The sequence below is a fragment of the Myotis nattereri genome, assembly GCF_964212035.1.
Source record: "Myotis nattereri genome assembly, chromosome: 5".
Lineage (NCBI taxonomy): Eukaryota > Metazoa > Chordata > Mammalia > Chiroptera > Vespertilionidae > Myotis > Myotis nattereri.
Genome location: NC_138080.1, coordinates 21,449,261 through 21,474,854, shown reverse-complemented (window position 1 = coordinate 21,474,854; position 25,594 = coordinate 21,449,261). Strand labels below are relative to the sequence as shown.

The following is a 25,594-nucleotide window of genomic DNA, read 5'->3' as shown; positions in this document are numbered from 1 at the left end:
ATTTTATGATTGGGCATATTTAAATATATTTTTAATTGAAGTATAATTGGTGTACAATATTTTATTAGTTTCAGGTGTACAACATAATGATTCTATGTTTGTAAATATTGCAATATGACCTCAGTACTAAGTCTAGTTAACTCTGTCACCACAATAGTTAGAATTTTTTCCTGTGGTAAGGATTTTGAAAATCTACACTCTAGCCACTTTCAACAATACAGTTTTATTAATTACAGTCACCCTGCTGTGCTTTACATCCTATCCATTGAGTTTTTATTTTTATTTTTCATACTGAAAGAATTAAGATACAAGAATTTTTTATGTGCCTTCACGTGGTAAAGCAAATTGTAATGAGAAATGGCATGAGGTATATCCTAAGGAGACAAGACCATACACCCAATTGGGAAATTAATTCATTAATTCCACACTATACATGGTAGCTTTTATGCTAGGTTACTAATGCTTGCTTGTGGGAATATTAGTCATGTTCTTTTTCCTATATCCTGGTAGTCACCTCCACCACATGGAACTGGGGAATGTCACAAGAGTTTCAGAATTTCTTCTTCTGGGATTATCAGAGAAACCAGAACTGCAGCCCCTCATATTTGGGCTTTTCCTCTCCATGTACCTGATCACTGTGTTGGGAAATCTGCTCATCATCCTGGCCATCAGCTCAGACTCCCACCTTCACACACCCATGTACTTCTTCCTCTCCAACCTGTCCTTGGTAGACATCTGTTTCACCTCCACCACCATCCCAAAGATGCTGGTGAACATCCAGACACAAAGCAAAGTCATCACCTATGAAGGCTGCATCACACAGATGTATTTTTCCTACTATTTGCAGGACTGGACAACTTCCTCCTGACTGTGATGGCCTATGACCGGTTTGTGGCCATCTGCCACCCCCTGCACTACACAGTCATCATGAACCCTCGGCTCTGTGGACTGCTGGTTCTGGTGTCCTGGATCACAAGTGCCCTGCATTCCTTGTTAGAAAGCTTAATGGTGTTGAGACTGTCTTTCTGTCCAGACTTGGAAATCCCCCACTTTTTCTGTGAACTCAATCAGATGGTCCAACTTGCCTATTCCAACACCTTTCTTAATAACATGGTGATGTATTTTGGAGCTGTGCTCCTGGGTGGTGGTCCCTTTGTTGGTATCCTTTACTCTTACTCCAAGATAGTGTCCTCCATATGTAGAATGACAACAGCTCAGAGGAAGTATAAGGCATTTTCTACCTGTGTGTCTCACCTCTCAGTCGTCTCCTTTTTTTATGGTACAGGCGTAGGAGTGTACCTCAGTTCTGCTGTTACCCAGAGCTCAGACTCAAGTGCAACAGCCTCAGTGATGTACACTGTGGTCACACCCATGCTGAACCCCTTCATGTACAGTCTAAGGAACAAAGACATAAAGATGGCCCTGAAGAGATATTTTGGGATGGCAGCTATAAAAGGACCAATTGTCCTAGGGTTAAAGAAATGCACATGACAGCTGGACTCAAAGCCTCAGAGCCAGATGTTGTGATATTTTATCTAGTTGCGGAAGCAGAATTTACTCTCTGTTCATATTCTGGATTTTCTTTTTCTATGATTTCTATGTAATTTAATTGAATCAGTTTATTAATTTCTTGATTTTGTGAAACCTAACAGCTTTCCCTTTGTTATTTTTCTCCTCTCCCAAATTGATTCTCAACCTTGGATGAAATATTTGGAAATTCCCATTTATTTCATGAGTCTACATGGACTTCTTAAGAACAATTTCTTTTGAAATGAAATCTATCATACTGAGTAATTTTTCTTTCATTTTACTAAAAGAAAAATCATTAGTTGTACTACTTCTATGTAAATAAACTGCATTTAGTAACCAAAGCCTTTATATCATTTCATAGGAGATAAAAATATAAGAGCACAGTTTAACCCTCTTTATACATCATTTCTTCCTGTATCACTGCTCTTTCTGAAAATGTAGACTTTAACATATAGTGCGTGTTATAAGAGGTCATCTGACTGTGTTCCCTCATTAGGATCCTGTATCTTATTTCGCTTGGTGTCCACATTCTTATCATAGTCATTATTAAACTGATAATCAAGTCCATATCTCCAATTCTGGTCCTAATTGTTTGACATAATATGCCCTTAGAGACAGAGATGACCTTAAGTATAAGGAAGCAACATTTTAATGCACACATTTATTGCTATGCAAACTAATTTTTTCATGGTGTAAGTTTAATCATTGATGTATGTAAGATCGGTGGTGCTTTGTTTGGTGTAATGATGTTTCCTACTGAACTATCTTCCTGCTTCTACTTGAAAACTTTCATTGCTGCCTACAAATAGGATTCCCTCTGTTATTTTAAATGAAGCATCTCCTCCAACTCCAAATATTGTCTTAACCCTAAAGGGATAGAGAATGAACCATATTGTTATCATCTATTCTATAAACTATGTGATCTATAGATATGTCATATATGTACATAAGTGAGCAAAGGATGACTCGCCAGAGAGCTTGAATTGCTGTCCAGTTCTGTGATTCAGAGTAATAGGTTTTGCACAAACATTCATATTCTTTCAAGCTTTTCTGGTTACCTACAAGGGAATCTCAATGGAGTCACTTTTAATATAGTTATCGGAAATAAACTTTGTTAACAATATAAACATAAATGCAAACTTCAAATATCTGTACAAATGCCTAGAATGGGGAAAAGAATCCTATCTAATCAAACAGAAACATGGTAATTAGCGTACGACTACTACCCTTCCCATAGGCTAATTAGGGCAATATGCAAATTAACTGCCAGCCAATATGGCGGCCGGCAACCAGGCAGCTTAAAGTGAACATGAGGCTTGCTTGCTTCAGTGACGGAGGACTCCAACGTTCCCCGCCTGCCACTGCAGGCCTCTGAGGTGCAACTCTAAGCATCTATGTTACAAATATAGAAGCTAAACAAAACCCCAGAAACCTGCTTTAGTCCACCGTGCTTCAGCTAGCAGGATTGCGACATTGTTTCAAATACAGAAGGTAAACAAAAGCCAGAAACCTGCTTTCAGCAGCAGAGGCCTAAGAGCTGGAGCCAAGCCTCAAAGCTAAAGCTGGCCCAGAATAAAAAAAAAAAAAAAAAAGAAAAAATGGAGCAGTTGGGAGCTTCAGTCACCCGCCAGCCTGAAAACAGCCCTCAGCCCCTCACCCAGACTGGCCAGGCACCCCAGTGGGGACCACCACCATGAAGGGTGTGTGATCAGCTGCAAACAGCCATCATCCCCTCACCCGGGCTGGCCAGGCACCCCAGTGGGGACCCCCACCCTGATCCAGGACACCCTTCAGGGCAAACCAGCCGGCACCCACCTGTGCACCAGGCCTCTATCCTATATAGTAAAAGGGTAATATATGCCTCTCAGCACCAGGATCAGCGGAGTCGCGAGGCCTCCCGACACTGGGATCAGTGTGACAGGGGGAAGTGCCCAAACCCCCTGATCGCCCTGTGGCTCTGTGTGTGACAGGGGGTGAAACCACAACCTCCCTATCCGCCCTGCTCTGTTCGTGACAGGGGAAGGCGCCCCAACCCCCTGATCAGCCCTGCTCTGTGCCTGATAGGGGGGAGCTCCCCAACCCCCTGATCACCCTGCGGCTCTGTGTGTGACAGGGTGTGACGCCCCAACCCCCTGATTGGCCCTGCTCTGTGTGTGACAGGGGGCAGCACCCCAACACCCTGATCGGCCCTGCTCTGAACCTGACCAGGGGCTGCACCTAGGGATTGGGCCTGCCCTCTGCCACCTGGGAGCAGGCCTAAACCAGCATGGCATTATCTCCCAAGGGGTCCCAGACTGCGAGAGGGCACAGGCCGGGCTGAGGGACCCCGCCCCCCCGAGTGCACAGATTTTTGTGCACCGGGCCTCTAGTATTATTATAATTGATCTCAGTTTTGTTTTCTTTTTTATTGCATCAGTTAGCTATTTCTGCATAACAAGCCATCCTAACAGCACTTGTTTTAATATAATGGCTTTATAATAAATTAGGATTTTATGGTAGGAGTTTTTCTGATGTCTTCTGGGCTCATCATTAGTTACTACATTATGTTTCTAAATCTCTTTCATAATGTATTGCACTTCTTTCTTTATCCATTATGTGATGTTATATATATATATATATATATATATATATATACACATACATATATATATAACATATATATATATACACATACATATATATATAACATATACATATATACATATATATAACATATATATATAAAACATATATACATATATGATATAGATATAGATCTATGGGGGTGTATGTGTGTGTTTATCTTACAGTTAATGTAAAAAAAGTTTATCAAAACTGATGAACAAAAACAGATCCAGAGACAGAGAAGCATCAATCAGACCATCAAGCCTCAGAGGGAAGGTAGGGGAGGGGAGGGTAAGGGGGAGAGATTAACCAAAGGACTTGTATGCATGCATATAAGCCTAACCAATGGACACAGACAACAGGGAGGTGAGGGCATAATAGTGGGAGTGGGGGAGCAATGGGTCAATAAGAATATATATGTAATACCTTAATCAATAAAGAAAAAAAAGAATTTTATTTTCATAACTTTTCAAAAAAAAGTTTATCAAGAATTGCCTTAATTTAATATCACAGTTCCTATACTTATATATGAGATCTTGCTCTCTTCCAGTTATGAGATATATTTACTACCGGAGTCTGGTGTGACTCAGCTGCCTGTGTTCTATGGTCTGACATGAGTTACACATCACTAGAATTTTTAATTCTCACTAATTTATTGGGGTATAATTGCATACAATAAGTTGCACATACTTTAAATGTAAAATTTGCTGAACTAAAGAAGCCATACATAAATTAATAATATATAGTGGGTGGGTCCATTTGTATATAACTCGAGATGATTCACAATAAGTTTTTAGTGCATTATGTTATTGTCAAAAATATAATCCACCTGGCTTCAGTTTTCTTCTTTCTGTAGATAATGTGGAATAATAAACTTTAACTTCAACCTGACAAGGTAAGGAATAAATAAAATGTTAAAAATACTTGTTGAGTCTTAAGAAAATGCTCAAGAGTGAGGAGTGTGTGTATGTCTGTGCACTTGTATACATCTTTCCAATAAACGAACTCGCTCATAAATATGTACATACACACAGACTCATTCAGAATCCCATCTCTTCTGATGAAAGGAACCTTGCCAGAAATTTAGAAAATATAGAAATTTAAAAAAAGAAATGTGTGAATTAACATGAAATACAAAAAAAATCGAAATTTTGACACAAAAATTTAAAGTAAAGGTGCGAAATTAACCTTAATAAATTATTTTTTGTATCTTAATACCTCAAAGGCCTCAAGATCAGAACCACATTTTCATTTACATGATGAGAAATTCTTTGTATCATCGATGGACACAAATAGCTCTAAATTAGTTCTAATTTTTTCTATGAACCGTGGAATTTCGACATGAAATACCTTTGCCCAAGGGAAGTCGGCTGAATGGTTTTTGAGTCTTAAACTTAGTTCCCTCTCACAATATTTTACTGGGTGAATGTATGTATCAGTTTCCTATTGTTGTTGTATCAAATTGCCACACTAGTGGCTTAAAACAAACAGCTTTCTATCTTAAAGTTCTAGAGGTTAAAAGCCTAACATGGATCTCAAAAGGCTTAGATCAAAATGACTGTTGGGCTTGCATTTTTCTGGGCAGTCCAAGGGAGACTGCAATCCCTTTCCAATTCCTTTCCTATTCTCAATTCTTATTCCAGATTCAAGAATCTACCTGCATTCCTTGGCTCATGGTCCTTCCTCCATCTTCATTACCAATAGCAAGGCATCTTCAAATATATCTCTGACTCCAATTCTCCTACTGTCTTCCACATTTAGAGGACCACTGAGATGACATTAGTCTAACCTGGGTAATCTGAGCTAAGCTCCTTAGCTAATAATTTTATTTCATCTATCTCAGTTACCCTGCTCTGTGAGCTAACATTCCAAAGCTCTCCTAATCAGGACATTGACATCTTTTGAGGCCCTTATTCTGCCTATGACACAGCCCTTCTCAGGTATACATTATTTGATGTCACTGTGGAGCCCTAAAATAAAAGAATCAAACATAGAATTTTCCTCCCCTTTAGAGTGAGAGAAAACTTGTTTTTCAAAATTACATTTACAGATTTCTAGTGAAAAAGACCTAAAATTACCTACACCAGACTCTGACCCAGAGCCATGACCCACCTACTCAAAGTGTGGTCCACAGACCAAGAGGACCTGCAGCATCAACATCACCAGGGGGTTTGTCAGAATGGCAGTCCCTGGGCCCACTGGAGACCTGATGAATCAGAATTTGCATTTGAGCTGCAAACTTTGGTGATTTATATGCCTATGAAATGGAGAGGTGTTGTTCTAGAATAGGTGTTCCCTCCTTTTCACAGTTGACACTGGGAGCTGGATAACTGTATGTGCTAGGAGCTGTCTTGTGCACTATAGGTGTTTAGCAGCCTCTTTTCAGACATTTTATTTATTTTTAAATATATTTTTATTGATTTCAGAGAGGAAGGGAGAGGGAGAGATAGGTAGAAACATCAATGATTAGAGAGAATCATTGATTGGCTGCCTCCTGCTCACCCTACACTGGGGATCCAGCCCACAACCCAGGCATGTGCCCTTAACTGGAATCAAACCCGGAACCCTTCAGTCCTCCAGGCAGTGCTCTATCCTCAAAGACAAACTGGCTAGGGCTCTTTTCAGACATTTTAATATCCCCTTGGGCAAAGTCATTCATGTTTGAGAACCACTTCCCTAGATCTCAGAACTGGAAGTGTCCTGACTGATTCCAACCAAAACTCTGTGGGGGAGGGTGGAAGACTTGGTTGAAAGTTTGTAAGGAGGAAATTGTGACCTAGGGAAGTTGGCTGAAGGTGACTGCCCCTAATTGTTCCTTGACCTTTCCAAACAAGTCTGTGTACGTTCAGACCTTTAGGTGTTTACTGGAATTTTTTTTAAATTGTTTAAAGTATTAAATATGTCTTCTTTTTCCTCTATTGACCCCTTCCCTTGGCCACTCCTACCCCCCAGGACAAACCCCCACTGCCCCAGTGTCTGTGTCCATTGGTTATGCTAATAAGCTAGCATACAAGTCCTTTAGTTGATCTCTTACCCCTGCCCCCTGCCTTTCCGCTGAAGTTGGACAGTTTGTTCAGTGTTTCTTTGACTCTGGATCTATTTTTGTTCATCAGTTTATGTTGTTCATTGTATCCCACACTGGAGGCCCGGTGCATGAAATCTGTACATGGGTAGGGTCCTTAGACCTGGCAGGCAATCAGTCTAATCAGGGCCTTCCAATAGCTGGATAGAGTATTCTTGGACTCATTCCCTTGCTTTGCATCACTTTGTAAATTTCTGTCCATTCTTTTCTGGCCTGATGTTTTTCTGCTGAGAAATCATATGATAATCTAATGGAGATCCCTTTTATGTAACTTTCCGTCTCTCTTTTGCAGCCTTTAAGATTCTCTCTTTTTCCTGAACATTTGTCATGGTAATTATGATGTGTCTTGGTGTGGGTCTTTTCGGGTTCACCTTGTTTGGGACTCTCTGTGCTTGTGTGACTTTTTTCTTCCCCACTTCAGGGAAGGTTTCTGATATTATTTCTTCGAATAGGTTTTCTAACCCTTGTTCCTCTTTCTGTTGTTCTGGCACCCCTATTATTCGTATGTTGTTTCGTTTCATGTTATCCCATAGCTCCTTTAGGCTCTACTCCTGTCTTTTACTTTTTTTCTCCAATTAAAAGCCTATAGAGCAGCTTTTCTCAACCTGTGGGCCGTGACCCCTTTGGGGGTTGAATGACCCTTTTAGAGGGGTCGCCTAACACCATTGGAAAACACATATATAATTACATATTGGTTTTGTGCTTAATCACTATGCTTTAATTATGTTCAATTAGTACAATGAAAATATATCCTGCATATCAGATGTTTACATTACGATTCATAACAGTAGCAAAATTACAGTATGAAGTAGCAACAAAAATAATTTTATGGTTGGGGGTCACCAAAACAGGAGGAACTGTATTAAAGGGTTGCATCATTAGGAAGGTTGAGAACCACTGCTGTAGAGGCAGGTGAGCGAGGCCATCTGATTCCTATAGCCAGGCAGTCCCTTAGGCCTCTCTCTCATGGCAATCGTATGTCAGAGTAACCAATCATTCATTGCTCAGGGTCTGCTGTTCAGCCACTGCAAAACTCCATCTCTTTTTTGGCTTATACCTTTGAGCACAACATTAAATCCCTCTGCTGCCTGCCTATGTTGACCGAGGATGTCATGGTTCAATTTCCAGTGAAGGCACATGCCCACTTTGTAGTCTCAATCCCCGGTAGTGGGTGTATAGGAGAATCCCCAGAGGAGGCATGTAGAAGATCCCTGTAGAGAATCATCATTGATATTTTTATCTCTCTCTTCCCCTCCTTTCCTCTCAGAAATAAATTAAAAATCTCTATATATAGAAGCCTAAGTGACCGTTCTACTGTTGGACCAGTAGCTATGATGTGCACTGACAACCAGGGGGCAGACACTCAGTGCACAGGCATGGAAACATGGAACAGACTGATGAATCTCACAGGGAAGAGGGGAGGTGGAGGGCAGGAAGAGATTAACCAAAGATCTTATATGCATACTAGAGGCCTGGTGCATGGGTTCATGCACTGGTAGGGTCCCTCAGCCTGGCCTTTTTGGATATGGCCAAATCCGTGCACCAGGCCTCCAACATCCTCCTGCGGGTCCTGGATTGCAGGAGGGTGCAGGCCAGGCCAAGGGACACCACCGGTGCACAAATCCATGCACCAGTCCTCTCGTATATATATACAAGGAAATCTCGCTGTGCCCCATTTCTGTATTGGAGAAGGTAGTTTATAAATGTACTACCCCACAAAATGCATTTTTGCAAAACATTCATTTGGCAATTATTATAATGTGCTAACCTGGGTTATGACACATAAAATCTAAATGTCTCTCTTATATTTATTATACATTTTATAGTGGGCAACTAAATGGCAGTTTGTGCTTTAACTATGAAATTTCTAATTATTTTGGCTAAACTATCATGAAGCCAAGTAGTATAGAGCCCAAGGTTTTATACTAAAGAAATAAATATCTCACTTTTCTTAAAGAGGGAAAGAGTAATTTTCTAGCTATATCAGCAGTTGTGTCCCCACCATAAATCAATGCTGTGAAGATCCAAAGACCAGTCAGACAGATTTGTCAGTATTAGACTTTTTTCAAATACAGTTTACTTTCAGTATTATTTTCTTTTGAGTTCAGGTGTACAACATAGTGTTTAGAATGTCATATACTTTACCTAATGTGCCCCCCTCTGATATTTTCAGTACCAAACTGACCTCATACATAGTTATTGCAGTATTATTGACTATATTCCCTATGTCAGGGGTGGGCAACCTTTTTGTGAGTGTGTGCCAAAACCAGCAAAATCTCTTGACTCAAAATTCTTCTGTGTGCCAACCCTAATTTTTTAAGAACATGTTACACCTACTTGGTATCTCTTAAGGTGTACGATAGTGAAGAACCTTTAAGAAATAATAAAATTCATTCAAGCCGAAACCGGTTTGGCTCAGTGGATAGAGCATCGGCCTGCGGACTGAGGGGTCCCAGGTTCGATTCCGGTCAAGGGCATGTACCTGGGTTGCGGGCACGTCCCCAGTGGGAGATGTGCAGGAGGCAGCTGATCGATGTTTCTCTCTCATCGATGTTTCTAACTCTCTATCTCTCTCCCTTCCTCTCTGTGAAAAATCAATAAAATATATTTTAAAAAAAATTCATTCAAGCGGCACAAACACAGTATATGATGATGAAAAATACATTTTTTAATGTATACATGTACACTGATAGTCTGAAAGAAAACTTTATGACTCCGTTTAATATTATCAGTGGGACTTTTGCTGCTGCATCACTGATGACAGATTTTACATCAGGCTTATATTTCGTAACTTTCAGAGATATGCAATAGCTACTCCTTTCATACGTCAGGCTACTCCTATTACGAGACTTAACAAAATTCATCACTGAGAACAAAGATTCACAAGCGTATGTGGATGAAACCAAAACACTGGTCGGACCTAGGAAGGCAGGGAGAGTTAAGGCAGAGGCATAGAAATTGCTCTTCCCCTCTCTCATCAATCCATGTCTATGGTCTTTAAGATAACTTGTTATGTAAAATTATTTATTTATCTAAGATGCACCTATACTGAATTTATCTGAAAAATAAAAAAGTCAATATTAAGACAAAAATTGATAATGGAAGATTATAAGAGAGGGATTCACGTGCCAGCAAAAGTTACTGGCGTGCCATGTTTGGCATGTGTGCCAGGGGTTGCCCACCCCTGCCCTATGTTGTACTTTATAACTCTGAGAATATTTTGTTGGTGTTGTTAATCCTCAGGAGATTTTCCCATTGATATTTAGAGTGAGTGAAAAGGAGGGGGAGAGACGGAGAAAGAGAAACATCCATGTGGTAGAGACGCATCTATAGGTTGCCTCCAAGGTGCATGCTGGCCAGGGCCTGGGATCAATCAAGCCTGCAAGCAGGTCACATGCTGTTGACCAGAAATCGAACTCGGGTCCTTTAAGTCCTTGGAACAAGAATCTGTCCACTGAGCCAGGCAGGCCAGCAGCCGAAGACTATTCCTTGGAACAAGAATCTGTCCACTGAGCCAGGCAGGCCAGCAGCCGAAGACTATTTCCTTGGAACAAGAATCTGTCCACTGAGCCAAGCAGGCCAGCAGCTGAAGACTATTTAGTAACTACCAATTTTCTCTTCTTAATCCCTTTGTCATTTAATCCCAGTTCCCCAAACTGCTCTCCCCTCTGGCAACCACCAGACTCTTCTCATTGTCTATGAGTCCCTTGAAATTTTTTTTTTTTTTTTTTTTTGCTCTTTAGATTTGATAAATGTGTGAAATCATATGGCATTTGTCTTTCTCTGACTGATTTACTTCACTGAGCATAATACTTTCTAGTTCCATCCATTCAGAAATTTAACTCAGAGTTGAGATGAGCTTCAGGGAGGCATAGACTTCAGGAAGCAGGACATTTAATGAAAGAATAATCACAACTGCACTCACCTGGCTTATTACATAGTCTCCTAGGAACCCAGGATGAGCAGGAAAAATTTCCATTGTGTCCAGAGTAGTGTCCCCCAGGGGAATCCTCTGGGTAGAGGTTAGAGTAACAAGAAGTAAATGTGCCTAATGAGCAGACACAGAGCACGTAAATAGCACCTCTACTGCCAACCCTCACCATGTGCAACCTTTGGTTGGAAGGAACTTGTGTTTTTTTTTTTGAAGTCCTAAATCTGTCTGGGAGACCAATGCATGTTTCCTTGTTGTCTTGTCTGGGACAGAGCTCTGGTCTGCATCATCAGCCATCCAGGAAAGGATTTGGACCTCCACAGAGAAACCTTCCTCTAAGAATTTCCATCCAGGTGAGTCAGACAGCCCAACAGACAATGGCAAGACAGGATCAGAGAGACTGAAAGCCAAGAACTTGTACATAAAGTCACCACAGAACCATTGAAACATGGCCCAGTTACCAGTGATTACTGTGGTTGTCAGCAGGCTTTAATTTACTCATGATGCTCAAAGGAAAGTGAACACTGCACTCAGAAATGCAAGTGCCAATGTTGACAATTCAATGGTATTAATAGCAGACAAATTAAGAAAGGGCATTGGAGGTGTAATGTCCTTCCAGTAGAAGTAGAACATAAGTTCAAGGACTTTATCAATTAATAGGAATAGACAAAAAGGTTATTAGCTATGGAGTAATATATATTGATATGAGAGCATTTTTTAAATTTTATGATGAGGAATATTAGACAATGTTTCCATGTGGATGAGAAAAATCCAGCCCCAGGAAGGCTTCAAATACACTTTTGCTATCACAGTGCATGGCACATACATTTCACAGTATGTTCTCTCACCTTGGCTATTCACATTAAAAAGAATTTATTAGGTAGGTGACAATGAGTAAGGTAATGAGATTCACATTGTAAATATTTCATTACCTATAAGAATGAGCAATGAAATTTGTTGGTTTGTAAGGCATTTTAAGTCTGTGTTAAAATTTGTTTGTGCAAGTTATTTTCCTTGTTTATTAATTTATTTTAAATTAAAGTATAGATGGCAACCAATATAACATTCACTGTGTTGTACCTGAAACTTTTTTGCTTTTGAATAGTGTAATCAAAGTGTTTTCATTTGTTTTTATGTAAGTATAGTTGTATACAATATTAAGCTAGTTTCAGGTACAAAAGATATTGATTCAACATTTGTATACATTACAATGTGATTGCCACACCAAGTCTAGTAACCATCTGTCACCATGCAGACTTACGACAATACTGTTGGCTATATTCTCTTATTCAATTTTTTGATTGGACCCTTTCAAAATAAGAATTGGAGATTTTTATACAAACTGATTGTTTTCCATTTATTCTTACATGTATTATAAAAGGTTTGTGGAGAATGAATAATGTTCATTAGTTTTGTGTGGTCCAAACTGTCAGTCCTACAGTGTTTCCTCCATTGCTTTAATAATTTTTCAAATTGAAGATTAATTGACATAACACATTATATTAATTTCAGGAGTACCACATAATGACTCTGTATTTGTATATATTGCAGTATGACCTCCACAGTATGTCTGGTTAACATCTGTCACAACAACAGTTACATTTTTTTCTTGTCATAGGAACAATTAAAATATACACTCTAGTTACTTCCAAGAACACAAAACAGTATTATTAACTATAGTCACCGTACTGTGCTTTATACCCCAACCATTCCCTTTTTTTTATTATTATTTTTCTCAATGAAAGAATTGAGTAAGACACAGAATTTTTTATGTGTCTTCACATGGAAAAGAAAACTGTAATGAGAAATGGGACTAGAGATATTCTAAAGGAGATCAGACATACACGAAATACAGAAATTAGTTCCTTGATTCCAAAATATAGAAGGTAGCATTTATGCTAGGTTACAAATGCCTTCTTGTGCGAAAATTAGTCATGACACTTTTCCTATATCCTGGTAGTCACCTCCACCACATGGAACTAGGGAACCTCACAGGATTTTCAGAATTTCTTCTTCTGGGATTATCAGAGGAACCAGAATTGCAACCCCTCATATTTGGGCTTTTCCTCTCCATGTACCTGATCACTGTGTTTGGAAACCTGCTCATGATCTTGGCCGTCAGCTCAGACTCCCACCTCCACACGCCCATGTACTTCTTCCTCTCCAACTTGTCCTTGGTAGACATCTGTTTCACCTCCAACACCATCCCAAAGATGCTGTGGAACATCCAGGCACAGAGCAAAGTCATAACCTATAAAGGCTGTATCACCCAGATGTATTTTTTCGTTTTGTTTGGGGGACTGGACAACTTCCTCCTGACTGTGATGGCCTATGACCGGTTTGTGGCCATCTGCCACCCCCTGCACTACATGGTCATCATGAACCCCCGGCTCTGTGGACTGCTGCTTCTGGTGTCCTGGATCACGAGTGCCCTGCATTCCTTGTTAGAAAGCTTAATGGTGTTGAGACTGTCTTTCTATTCAGATTTAGAAATTCCACACTTTTTCTGTGAACTCAATCAGATGGTCCAACTTGCCTATTCCAACACCTTTCTTAATAACATGGTGATGTATTTTGGAGCTGTTTTCCTGGGTGGTGGTCCCTTTGCTTGTATCCTTTACTCTTACTCTAAGATAGTGGCCTCCATCTGTGGAATCCCATCAGCTCAGGGGAAGTATAAAGCATTTTCTGCCTGTGCGTCTCACCTCTTGGTTGTCTCCCTTTTTTATGGGACAATCCTAGGAGTGTATTTCAGCTCTGCTGTTACCCAGAGCTCACACTCAAGTGCAGCAGCCTCAGTGATGTACACCGTGGTCACACCCATGCTGAACCCCTTCATCTACAGTCTCAGGAACAAAGACCTAAAGAGGGCTCTGAAAAGATTGCTTGGGATGGCAGCTATGAAAGGACGGATTGTTCTAGGGCTGAAGAAATGCACATGACAGCTGGACTCAAAGCCTCAGAGCCAGATGTCATGATTTTTAGATCAGGTTGTGGAAGTAGAATGTACTCTCTCTGCTCATTTTATGGATTTTCTTTTTCTATGATTTCTATATAATTTAATTGTATCACTTTATTAATTTTTTGATTTTGTGAGATCTGACAGCTTTTCCTTTTTGTTTTTCTCTTTTCCCAAACGATTCCCAGCCTTGAATGAAATATTTGGAAATACCCATTTATCTCATAAGTCTACATGGATTTCTTAAAAACAATTTTTTTAAGGAAATTTATCATTCTGCATAATTTTTCTTTCATTTTACTAAAGAACAATCATGAGTTGTACTACTTCTGTTGAAATAAAGTGCACTTGGTAATCAAAGCCATTTATATCATTTCACAGTAGAGGAAAATTTAAGAGCTCAGTTTAACCCTGTTCGTACTTCATTTCTTCATATATCACTACAATAACTGCTCTTTCTGAAAATGTAGACTTTAACATACAGTGTGTATTATAAGAGGTCACTGGCTTCTCTTCCCTCTTTAGGACCCTGTATCTTATTTAGCTTGGTGTCCATATTCTTACCATAGTCACTGACAAACGACAAACACATACATGTCTCCAATTCTAGTCGATGTTGATACACAAATTTCTATAAATTGTTTGGCATAATATTCCCTTCGAGTCAGAGATGATTTTAAGTGTGAGGAAGCAAAACCTTAAGTCAGACATTTATGATTATGCAAGCTATTTTCTTCATGGTATATGTTTACTGATTGATGTATGTAAGATCAGTGTTCATATGTAAAGGGATTTATCAATTTGATGCTTTGCTTGGCGTAATGATGTTTTCTATTGAACTATCTTCTGCTTCCACTATGATTCCCTCTATTGTTCTAAATGAAGCATCTCACCCTACACTAACTATTGACAGAACCACTAAAATTTTAGGGAATTAACAATATCATTCATTACATATACTAATATGTGATCTATAGATATGCCATATATGTACTAGTACATGAGTGACCAAAGGATGACACACTAGGGAGCTTGGATTCCTGTCCAGTTCTTTGATTATGTCAAAGGTTTTGCACAAACATGCATATTCTTTCAACCTTTTCTGGTTACCTAAAAGGGAACCTCAATGGAGATACTTTTTAATGCAGTTATCTGAAATAAACTTCAATGACAGAGTAATCATGACTGTTACCTTCAAATGTCTGTACAAATGCCTAGAATGGGTAATAGCATATGATTATAATTCATCTCAGTTTTATTTGCTTTTATCATTGTATCAGACAGCTGTTGCTATATAACAAGCCATCCTAAAAGGAGTTGTTTGACTATAATGCCTTCATAATTAAATGGGATTGTATGGTGGGACATTGTTCTGATCTATTCTGGGCTCATCATGAGTCGCTTCGTTATGTTTCTAAACCTCTTTCATGATGTTTTGTGCATCTGTATTGCACTTCTTTTTCAATCAATATGTGATGTTTAATGCATATATATGTGTGTGTTTGTGTTGATCTTACTGTTGATGTAAAAATAGTTTATCAAATGTGAATTGCCTTAATTTAACATCACAGTTCCCATTTTTATTATTAAACCTTGCTTTCTTCCCAGATATAAGATATATTCACCACCACTGCCCTGTGTGATGCAGCTACCTGTGCTCTTGATCTAACATTAGTTATCAATCACTAGAACTTTTAATTCTAACTAATTTATTGAAGTATAATTGCATAAAACAAACTGCAAACATTTTAAATATACAACTTGTTGAATTAAAGAAGCCGTATATTTTTTAAAAGCCATATATAAATTAAGAGTATATAGTGGGTAGGTCCATTTATATGTAAGTTGAGATGATGCACAATAAGTGTTAACTGCATTATGTTCCTGTCCATAATGTACTCCGCATGTCTTCAGCTTTCTTCTTTCTGAAGATAATGTAGAATGATAAACCTTACTTCAAACGGATGCTGCAAGGGACAAATAAAATAAATGTTAAATATGCTTTGTTGAGTCCAACTAAACTGTTCAAGCATGAGCAGTGTGTGTAAGTGTATTCACTTGCATATATATATCTTTCATGTACATACAAACACATATATATGTACATGCACTTATGCTCATTCATAATCCCATCTATTATTATGAAAGACAACTTAAGAGAAATTTGAAGAATATATAAATAAAAAAGAAATGTCTGAATTAACATGAAATAGAGAAATAAAGAAATTTTGACACAGATTTAAAGTGAAATGAATTTTAATGATTTAATTTTAATGAATTATTTTTCCTATCTTAATGCCTGAAAGGCCACGAGATCAGAACCACATTTACATTTATAAGATGGGCAATTTTTTATAATATGTATGGGCCAAATAGCTTTAAATTAGCTCTAAGTTTTTCTATATAATGTGGGATTTCAACCCAAAATACCTTTGCCCAAGGGAAGCTAGCTGAATGATTTGCAAGGCTTAACCTCAGTTCCCTCTAACAATATCTTACTGGATAAATGTTCATATCAGTTTCCCATGGCTATTGTAGCAAATTAGTAACCTAGTGGCTTAAAACAAAACATTTTCTATCTTAAAGTTCTAGAGAGCAAATGCCTGAAATGGGTAATAAAGGCTTAGAACAAAATGACTGCTGGGCTTGGATTTTCTGGGTGATCCAGGGTAGATTGAAATTCCTTTCCAATCCCATTCCAAATCCTTTCCTATTCTCAATTCCTATTCCAGATTCTACAGTCCACCTGCATTCCTTGGCCCATAGTCCTTCTTCCATCTTCAGAACCGGCAGCATGGCATCTCCAAATGTCTCTCTGACTCCAATTCTTCTCCTCCTCTCTTCCACATTTAGAGGACCATTGAGATGACATTAGTCCAACCTGGGTAATCTGAGCTAAACTCCTTAGCTAATGATTTTATTTCATCTATCTCAGTTACCCTGCTCTGTGAGCTAACATTCCAAAGTTCTCCTAATCAGGACTTTGACATCTTTTGAGGCCCTTATTCTGCCTATGACAAAGCCCTTTTCAGGTATAAATTATTTGATGTCACTTTGGAGCCCTAAAATAAAAGAATCAAACACAGAATTATCCTCCCCTTTAGTGTGAGAGAAAACTTGTCTTTCAAAATTACATACACAGAAGAATCCTGGTGGAGAAGACCTAAAATTACCTACACCAGACTCTGACCCAGAGCCATGACCCACCTACTCAAAGTGCGGTCCACAGACCAGCAGCATCAACATCACTTGGGGCTTTGTCAGAAATGCAGTCTACAGGCCCACTGGAGACCTGATCAATCAGAATTTGCATTTCAGTGATTTGTATGCCTATGAAATGGAGAGGTGTTGTTCTAGAGTAGGTGTTCCCTCCTTTTCACAGTTAACACTGGGAGTTGGATAACAACTGTACGTGCTGGGAGCTGTCCTGCACATTATAGATGTTTAGCAGCCTCTTTTCAGCCATTTTATTTATTTTTAAAATATATTTTTATTGATTTCAGAGAAGAAGGGAGAGGGAGAAATAGAAACATCAATGATTAGAGAGAATCATTGATTGGCTACCTCCTGCACGCCCCACACTGGGGATCCAGTCCACAACCCAGGCATATGCCCTTGACTAGAATCAGACCCACGAACCTTCAGTCCTCAGGCCAGCTCTCTATCCTCAGAGACAAACTGGCTAGGGTTCTTTCTAGACATTTTAATATCCCCTGGGGGAAAGTCATCTCTGTCTGAGAACCACTACCCCAGGATCTCAGAACTGGAAGTGTCCTGTCTGATTCCAATCAAAACTCTGTGGGGGAGGGCGGAAGTCTTGGTTGGGAAGTTTGTAAGCAGGAAATTCTGACCTAGGGGAGTTTGGTGAACCTGACTGCCCCTAATTGTTCCTTGACCTTTCCAAACAAGTCTGTGTATGTGCAGACCCTCAGGTGTTTACTGGAATCTTTATTTTTTAGTATTTACAGTATTACATAGGTCTCCTTTTTCCCCTATTGACCCCCTCCCCCAGCCACTACCACTAACCACACCAGGACAAGCCCCCATCACCCCAGTGTCTGTGTCCATTGGTTATGCTAATATGCATGCATACAAGTCCTTTGGTTGATCGGTTATCCCTCCTCTTCCTTGATCCCTTCTCCCCTTCCCCCCCACCCATCCACCCGTTTCCCCTGGCTTCCCTTTGACGTTGGACAGTTTGTTCAGAAGTCTCGTTGTCTCTTGATCTCTTTTTGTTCATCAGTTTATGTTGTTCATTATATCCCACACATGAGTGAGATCATGTGATATTTATCTTTCTCCAACTGGCTTATTTCACTTAGCATAATGCTCTCTAGGTCCATCCATGCTGTTGCAAATGGTAAAAGTTCCTTCTTTTTTAAAAATATTTTATTGATTTTTTACAGAAAGGAAGGGAGAGGGATAGAGAGTTAGAAACATAGATGAGAGAGAAACATCGATCAGCTTCTTCTTGCACACCCCCTATTGGGGATTTGCCAGCAACCAAGGTACATGCCCTTGACTAGAATCGAACCTGGGACTCTTCAGTCCGCAGGCCGACGCACTATCCACTGAGCCAAACCAGTCAGGGCAAAAGTTCCTTCTTTTTTATAGCAGCGTAGTATTCCATTCTGTAGATGTACCACAGTTTTCTAATCCACTCACCTGCTGATGGGCACTTAGGTTTTTCCAAATCTTAGCTATTGTAAATTATGCCAATATGAACATAGGAGTGCATATATCCTTTCTGATTAGTGTTTTTGATTTCTTGGAATATTATTTCTACAAGTGGGATTATTGGGTCAAATGGGAGTTCCATTTTTAACTTTCTGAGGAAACTCCATACTATTTTCCACAGAGGCTGCACCAGCCTGCATTTCTACCAGCAGTGCACAAGGGTTCGTTTTGTTCACATCCTCTCCAACACTTGTTGTTTGTTGATTTGTTGATGATAGCCATTCTGATAGGTGTGAGATGGTACCTCATTGTTGTTTTGATTTGCATCTCTCAGATGATTATTAACTTTGAGCAAGTATTCATATGTCTCTTGGCCTTCTGTATGTCCTCTTTCAAAAAGTGTCTATTTAGGTTCTTTGCCCATTTTTTGATTGGATTGTTTTGTTTACTGGAATCTTTATGCTTAATCATTAGGTGTCCTTGCTTAAATGACATTGCAGACACATTTCCTCCCAAGAATACTTACCCTACTGCTGTTACAATAAAAACCTAAAGAGGCAGGAGAATGAGGCTTTCTGGTCCCTATAGCCAGGCAGTCCCTTAGCCCTCTCTTCACAGCCATCCTATGTTAGAGTAAACATCCATCCATTGCTGAGGGTCTACTGCTCAGCCACAGCAAAACTCCATCTCTTTTTTTGCTTATACCTTTGAGCACAACATTAAATCCCTCTATTGCCCACTTATGTTGACCCAGGAGGTCATGGTTCAATTTCCAGTGAAGGCACATACCCAGTTTGTAGTCTCAATCCCCAGTAGTGGGTGTACAGTAGAATCCCCAGAGGAGACGTATATAAGATTCCCATAGAGCATCATCATTGATATTTCTATCTCTCTCTTCCTCTCCCTTCCTCTCTCTGAAATAAATAATAAATATAAATATAAACATAAATATGAATATAAATATGAATATGTATATAGATATGAATATAGATATAAATATGAATATGAATATAAATATGAATATAAATATAAATATAAATAAATATAAATATAAATATGACTATGACTATGAATATAGATATAAATACCAATATAAATATAAATATAAATATAAATATAAATAAAATATAAGTATAAAGCTCTCTGTGCCCCATTTCTTATTGGAGAAGGTAGTTTATAAATGTACTACCTCACAAAGTCCATTTTTGTAAAACATATGTTTGGCAATTGTTATAATGTGATAACCTGGAATATGGTGCATAAAATCTAAATGTATCTCATATTTAATATACATTTATAATGGGGAACTAAATGGCAGCTCTTAACTTGTGCTTTAACTGTGAAATTTCTAATTATTTTGGCTAAACCATCATGAAGCCAAGGAGTATAGAGCCCAGTGTTTTATACTAGAGAAACAAATATCTTCACTTTCTTAAAGAGGGAAATAGAAATTTTTAGATATATCAGTGGTTGTGTCCCCACCATAAATTAATGCTTTGAAAATCCAAAGACCAACCAGACAAATTTGTCAGTGTTAGATTTCTTTTTCAAATACAGTTTACTTTCAATATTATGTTGTATTGGGTTCGGGTGTACAACATAGGGGTTAGAATGTCATATACTTTGCATAGTGTGTCTGCCTCTGGTATTTTCAGTACCAAACTGACCTCATACATAGTTATTGCAATATTATTGACTATATTCCCTATGTTGTACTTTACATCACTGAGACTATTTTGTTGTTAATTCTGAGGCTATTTTCCCATTGATTTTTAGAGTGAGTGAAAGGGAGGGGGAGAGATGGAGAAACAGAAATATCCATGTGAGAGACACATCTATTGGTTGCCTCGAACATGCACTCCAGCAAGGGCCTGGGATGAAACCTGCAAACAAGTCAGGTGCTATTGACCAGGAATCAAACTCGAGACTTTCAATCTTTGATCCGAAGATCTATCCAGTGACCAAGCCAACCAGGGCCCCGTGACTATTTAGTAACTACCAATTTGACTTTCTAATCCCTTCACCATTTAATCTCAGTTCCCCAATCTGCTCGCCCCTCTGGCAACCATCAGACTCTACTGTGTCTATTAGTCTGTTGGAATTTTGTGTGTTTTTCTTTATATTTGATAAATATGTGAAATCATATGGCATTTGTATTTCTCTGACTGATTTAATTCATTGAGCATAATACCCTCTAGTTCCGTGGTTCTCAACCTTGGCTGTAGATTAGAAGCAACTGGGAATCTTTTTTTAAATCCTGATTTCTGGGCCTCATCCTCCGGAAATTCTATTTCTTTGTTATGGCTTGAAGCCACAACATTAGTAACAAAGAAACAGAATTTCCGGAGGGTGAGGCCCAGAAATCAGAATTTTAAAAAGATTCCCAGGTGCTTCTAATGTGCAGCCAAGGTTGAGAACCACTGCTCTAGTTCCATCCATTCAGAAACTTTAACTTAGAGTTGACATGAGGTGCTGGGAGATGTAGACTTCAGGAAGCAGGGCATTTAATGAAGGACTAATCACAGCTGAACTCACCTGGCTTATTACATAGTCACCTAGGAAAAGAGAATCAGCAGGAAGAATTTCCATTCTGTCCAGACCAGTGTCCCCCAGGGGAATCATCTGCTTAGAGGTTAGAGTAACAAGAAGTAAATGTGCTTAATGAGCAGACACAGAGCAGGTAAATAGCAGCTCTACCGCAGACCATAATCCGTGCAACCTTTGATTGGAAGGAACTTTGTCTTCTTTTTTTTTTCTTTTTGAAGTCCTAAATCTGTCTGTGAGACCAAGGCTTGACTCCTTGTTTTATCTGGGACAGAGCTCTGGTCTTCATCACCAACCATCCAGGTAAAGATTCAGACTGCCACAGGGAAACCTTCCTCTCAGAATTTCCATCCAGGTGAGTTCGAGAGCCCAACAGACATGGCAAGACAGGATTAGAGAGACTGAAAGCCAAGATCTTGTACATAAAGTCACCACAGAATGATTCAAACATACCCCAGATACCAGTGATCACTGTGGTTGTCAGCTGGCTTTACTAATACATTAATGTATTTATTCATGATGCTCAAAGGAAAGTGAACACTGCACTCAGAAATGCAAGTGCCAATGTTGACAATTCAATGGTATTAATAGCAGACTAAGTAAGAAAGGGCATTGGAGCCAAAACCGGTTTGGCTCGGTGGATAGAGCGTCGGCCTGTGGACTGAAGGGTCCCGGGTTTGATTCCGGTCAAGGGCATGTATCTGGGTTGCGGGCACATCCCCAGTGGGAGGTGTGCAGGGGGCAGCTGATCGATGTTTCTCTCTCATCGATGTTTCTAACTCTCTATCTCTCTCCCTTCCTCTCTGTAAAAAATCAATAAAATATAAATAAATAAATAAATAAATAAATAAATAAATAAATAAAAAGAAAGGGCATTGGAGGTGTAAAGTCATTACAGAAGAAATAGACCATAAGTTCAAGGACTTTATCAATTAATAGGAATAGACAAATAGGTTATTAGCTATGGAGTAATATATATTGACGTGAGAGCATTTTTTAAATTTTATGATGGGGCATATTAGACTATGTTTCCATATGGATGAGAAAGATCCAGACCCAGGAAGGCTGCAAATAAACTTTTGCTATCACAGTGCATGGCACATACATTTCACAGTATGTTCTCTCACCTTGGCTATTCACATTAAAAAAATTTATTAGGTAGGTGAAAATGAGTAAGATAATGAGATTCACGTTGTAAATATTTCAATACCTATAAGAATGAGCAATGAAATTTGTTGGTTTGTAAGACATTTTAAGTCTGTGTTAAAATTTGTTTGTGCAAGGTATTTTCTTTACTTGTTTATTAATTTATTTTAAATTAAAGTGTAGATGGCAACCAATATAACGTTCACTGTTGTACCCTGAAAGTTTGTTGTTTTGAATAGTGTAATCAAAGTGTTTTCATTTATTTTAAGTAAGTATAGTTTGTATACAATATTAAACCAGTCTCAGGTATAAAACATATTGATTCAACATTTATATACATTACAATGTGATTGCCAAATCAAGTCTAGTAATCATCTGTCACCATGCAGACTTACCACAATATTGTTGGCTATATTCTCTTATTCAATTTTTTTATTGGACTCTTTCAAAAAAAGAATTAGATATGTTTATACGAACTGACTTTTTTTCCATTCAGTTATTACATGTGTTATAAAAGGTATGTGGGAAATGAATAATGTACATTAGTGTTGTGTGGTCCAAACTTTCAGTCCTACAGCGTTCCTCCATTGCTTTAATAATTTTTCAAATTGAAGAAAAATGATATAACACATTATTTTAGTTTCAGAAGTACCACATAATGATTCTGTATGTGTATGTATTCATTTTTTTTATTGCTTAAAGTAATACAAAGGGTATTACATATGTGTCCATTTTTTTCCTCCTCGCCCTAGACAGTCCCCTAGCCTCCCCTATCCCCCAGTGTCTTATGTCCATTGGTTATGCTTATATGCATGCATATAAGTCCTTTGGTTGATCTCTTACCCCCCTACCTCCTGTCCCCCAACCCTCCCCAGCCTTCCCGCTGCAGTTTGACAATCTGTTTGAGGCAGCTCTGCCTCTGTATCTATTATTGTTCAAAAGTTTATAATGGTCTCTATGTATTCATAATGACCTCCAAAGAATGTCTAATTAATATATATCACAAGAAAGTTACATTTTTTTGTCATAAGAACAATTAAAATATACACTCTAGTCTAGCTACTTCCAAGTACAGAAAACAGTATTATTAATTATAGTCACTGAACTGTGCTTTACACCCCAACTATTCCTTTTTTTGGTTTTATTTTTTTTAATGAAAGAATTGAGTAAGACACAATAATTTTTTATGTGTCTTCACATGGAAAAGAAAACTGTAGGGAGAAATGGGACTAGAGATATTCTAAATGAGACCAAATACGGAAATTAGTTCTTTGATTTTGAAGTATATCTAACAGAAGGTAGCATTTATGCTAAGTTACTAATGCTTTCTTGTGGGAAAATGAGTCATGATATGTTTCCTATATCCTGGTAGTCACCTCTACCACATGGAACTAGGGAACCTCACAGGATCTTCAGAATTTCTTCTTCTGGGATTATCAGAGGAACCAGAACTGCAGCCCCTCATATTTGGGCTTTTCCTCTCCATGTACCTGATCACTGTGTTCGGAAACTTGCTTATCATCTTGGCTGTAAGCTCAGACTCCCACCTCCACACGCCCATGTACTTCTTCCTCTCCAACCTGTCCTTGGTGGACATCTGTTTCACCTCCACCACCATCCCAAAGATGCTGTGGAACATCCAGACTCAGAGCAAAGTCATAATCTATGCAGGCTGCATCACCCAGATGTATTTTTTCGTATTATTTGCAGGACTGGATGACTTCCTCCTGACCGTGATGGCCTATGACCGGTTTGTAGCCATCTGCCACCCCCTGCACTACATGGTCATCATGAACCCCCGGCTCTGTGGACTGCTGGTTCTAGTGTCCTGGATCATGAATGCCCTGCATTCCTTGTTAGAAAGCTTAATGGTGTTGCGACTGTATTTCTATTCAGACGTTGAAATCCACCACTTTTTCTGTGAACTCAATCAGATGGTCCAGCTTGCCTGTTCTGACACCTTTCTTAATAATATGGTGATGTATTTTGGAGCTGTTTTCCTGGGTGGTGGTCCCTTTGTTTGTATTCTTTACTCTTACTCTAAGATAGTGTTCTCCATCTGGGGAATCCCATCAGCTCAGGGGAAGTATAAGGCATTTTCTACCTGTGCGTCTCACCTCTTGGTTGTCTCCCTTTTTTATGGAACAAGTCTAGGAGTGTATCTCAGCTCTGCTGTTACCCAAAGCTCACACTCAAGTGCAGCAGCCTCAGTGATGTACACCGTGGTCACACCCATGCTGAACCCCTTCATCTACAGTCTCAGGAACAAAGACCTAAAGAGGGCCCTGAAGAGATTGCTTGGGATGGCAGTTATGAAAGGACGGATTGTTCTAGGGCTGAAGAAATGCACATGACAGCGGTACTCAAAGCCTCAGAGCCAGATGTCATGATTTTTAGATCAGGTTGTGGAAGTAGAATGTACTCTCTCTGCTCATTTTATGGATTTTCTTTTTCTATGATTTCTATATAATTTAATTTTATCACTTTATTAATTTTTGATATTGTGAGATCTGACAGCTTTTCCATTGCTGTTTTTCTCTTCTCCCAAATGATTGTCAACCTTGGATGAAATATTTGGAAATACCTATTTATCTCATGAGACTACATAGATTTCTTAAGGACAATTTTTTTAAATGAAATTTATCATACTGAGTAATTTTTCTTTCATTTTACTAAATAACAATCAGGAGTTGTACCACTTCTATTGAAATCAAGTGCAGTTGGTAACCAAAGCCATTTATATCATTTCATAGTAGAGGAAAATATAAGAGCTCAGTTTAACCCTGTTCGTACTTCATTTCTTCATGTATCACTACCATAACTGCTCTTTCTGAAAATGCAGACTTTAACATACAGTGTGTGTTATAAGAGGTCATTGGCTTCTCTTCCCTCATTAGGACCCTGTATTTATTTAGCTTGATGTCCATATTCTTACCATAGTCACTGACAGACAAATACATGTCTCCAATTCTAGTCGATGTTAGAACACAAATTTCTATAAATTGTTTGACATAATATGCCCTTAGGGTCTGAGATGACTTTAAGTATGAGGAAGCAAAACTTTAAGTCACATATTTATTACCATGCAAACTATTTTTTTCATGGTGTATGTTTACTGATT

General features: G+C 38.8%; 2 protein-coding genes across 2 annotated transcripts; both read left to right on the top strand.

The window, feature by feature from the left end:
- Positions 1 to 523: 523 nt before the first annotated feature.
- LOC308519375 (uncharacterized protein) lies at positions 524 to 14,089 on the top strand (the record flags this gene model as incomplete). Its single annotated transcript, XM_081091337.1, is given in 3 exon segments — positions 524 to 827; positions 830 to 1,483; positions 13,080 to 14,089. Coding segments are annotated over 3 exon segments (1,968 nt in total).
- Positions 14,090 to 23,858: 9,769 nt separating this feature from the next.
- Positions 23,859 to 24,827, top strand: LOC308519374 (olfactory receptor-like protein OLF4; the record flags this gene model as incomplete). Its single annotated transcript, XM_081091336.1, has 1 exon — positions 23,859 to 24,827. The coding sequence occupies one exon, from the start codon at positions 23,859 to 23,861 to the stop codon at positions 24,825 to 24,827; it is 969 nt and encodes a 322-aa protein (XP_080947462.1).
- Positions 24,828 to 25,594: the final 767 nt, after the last annotated feature.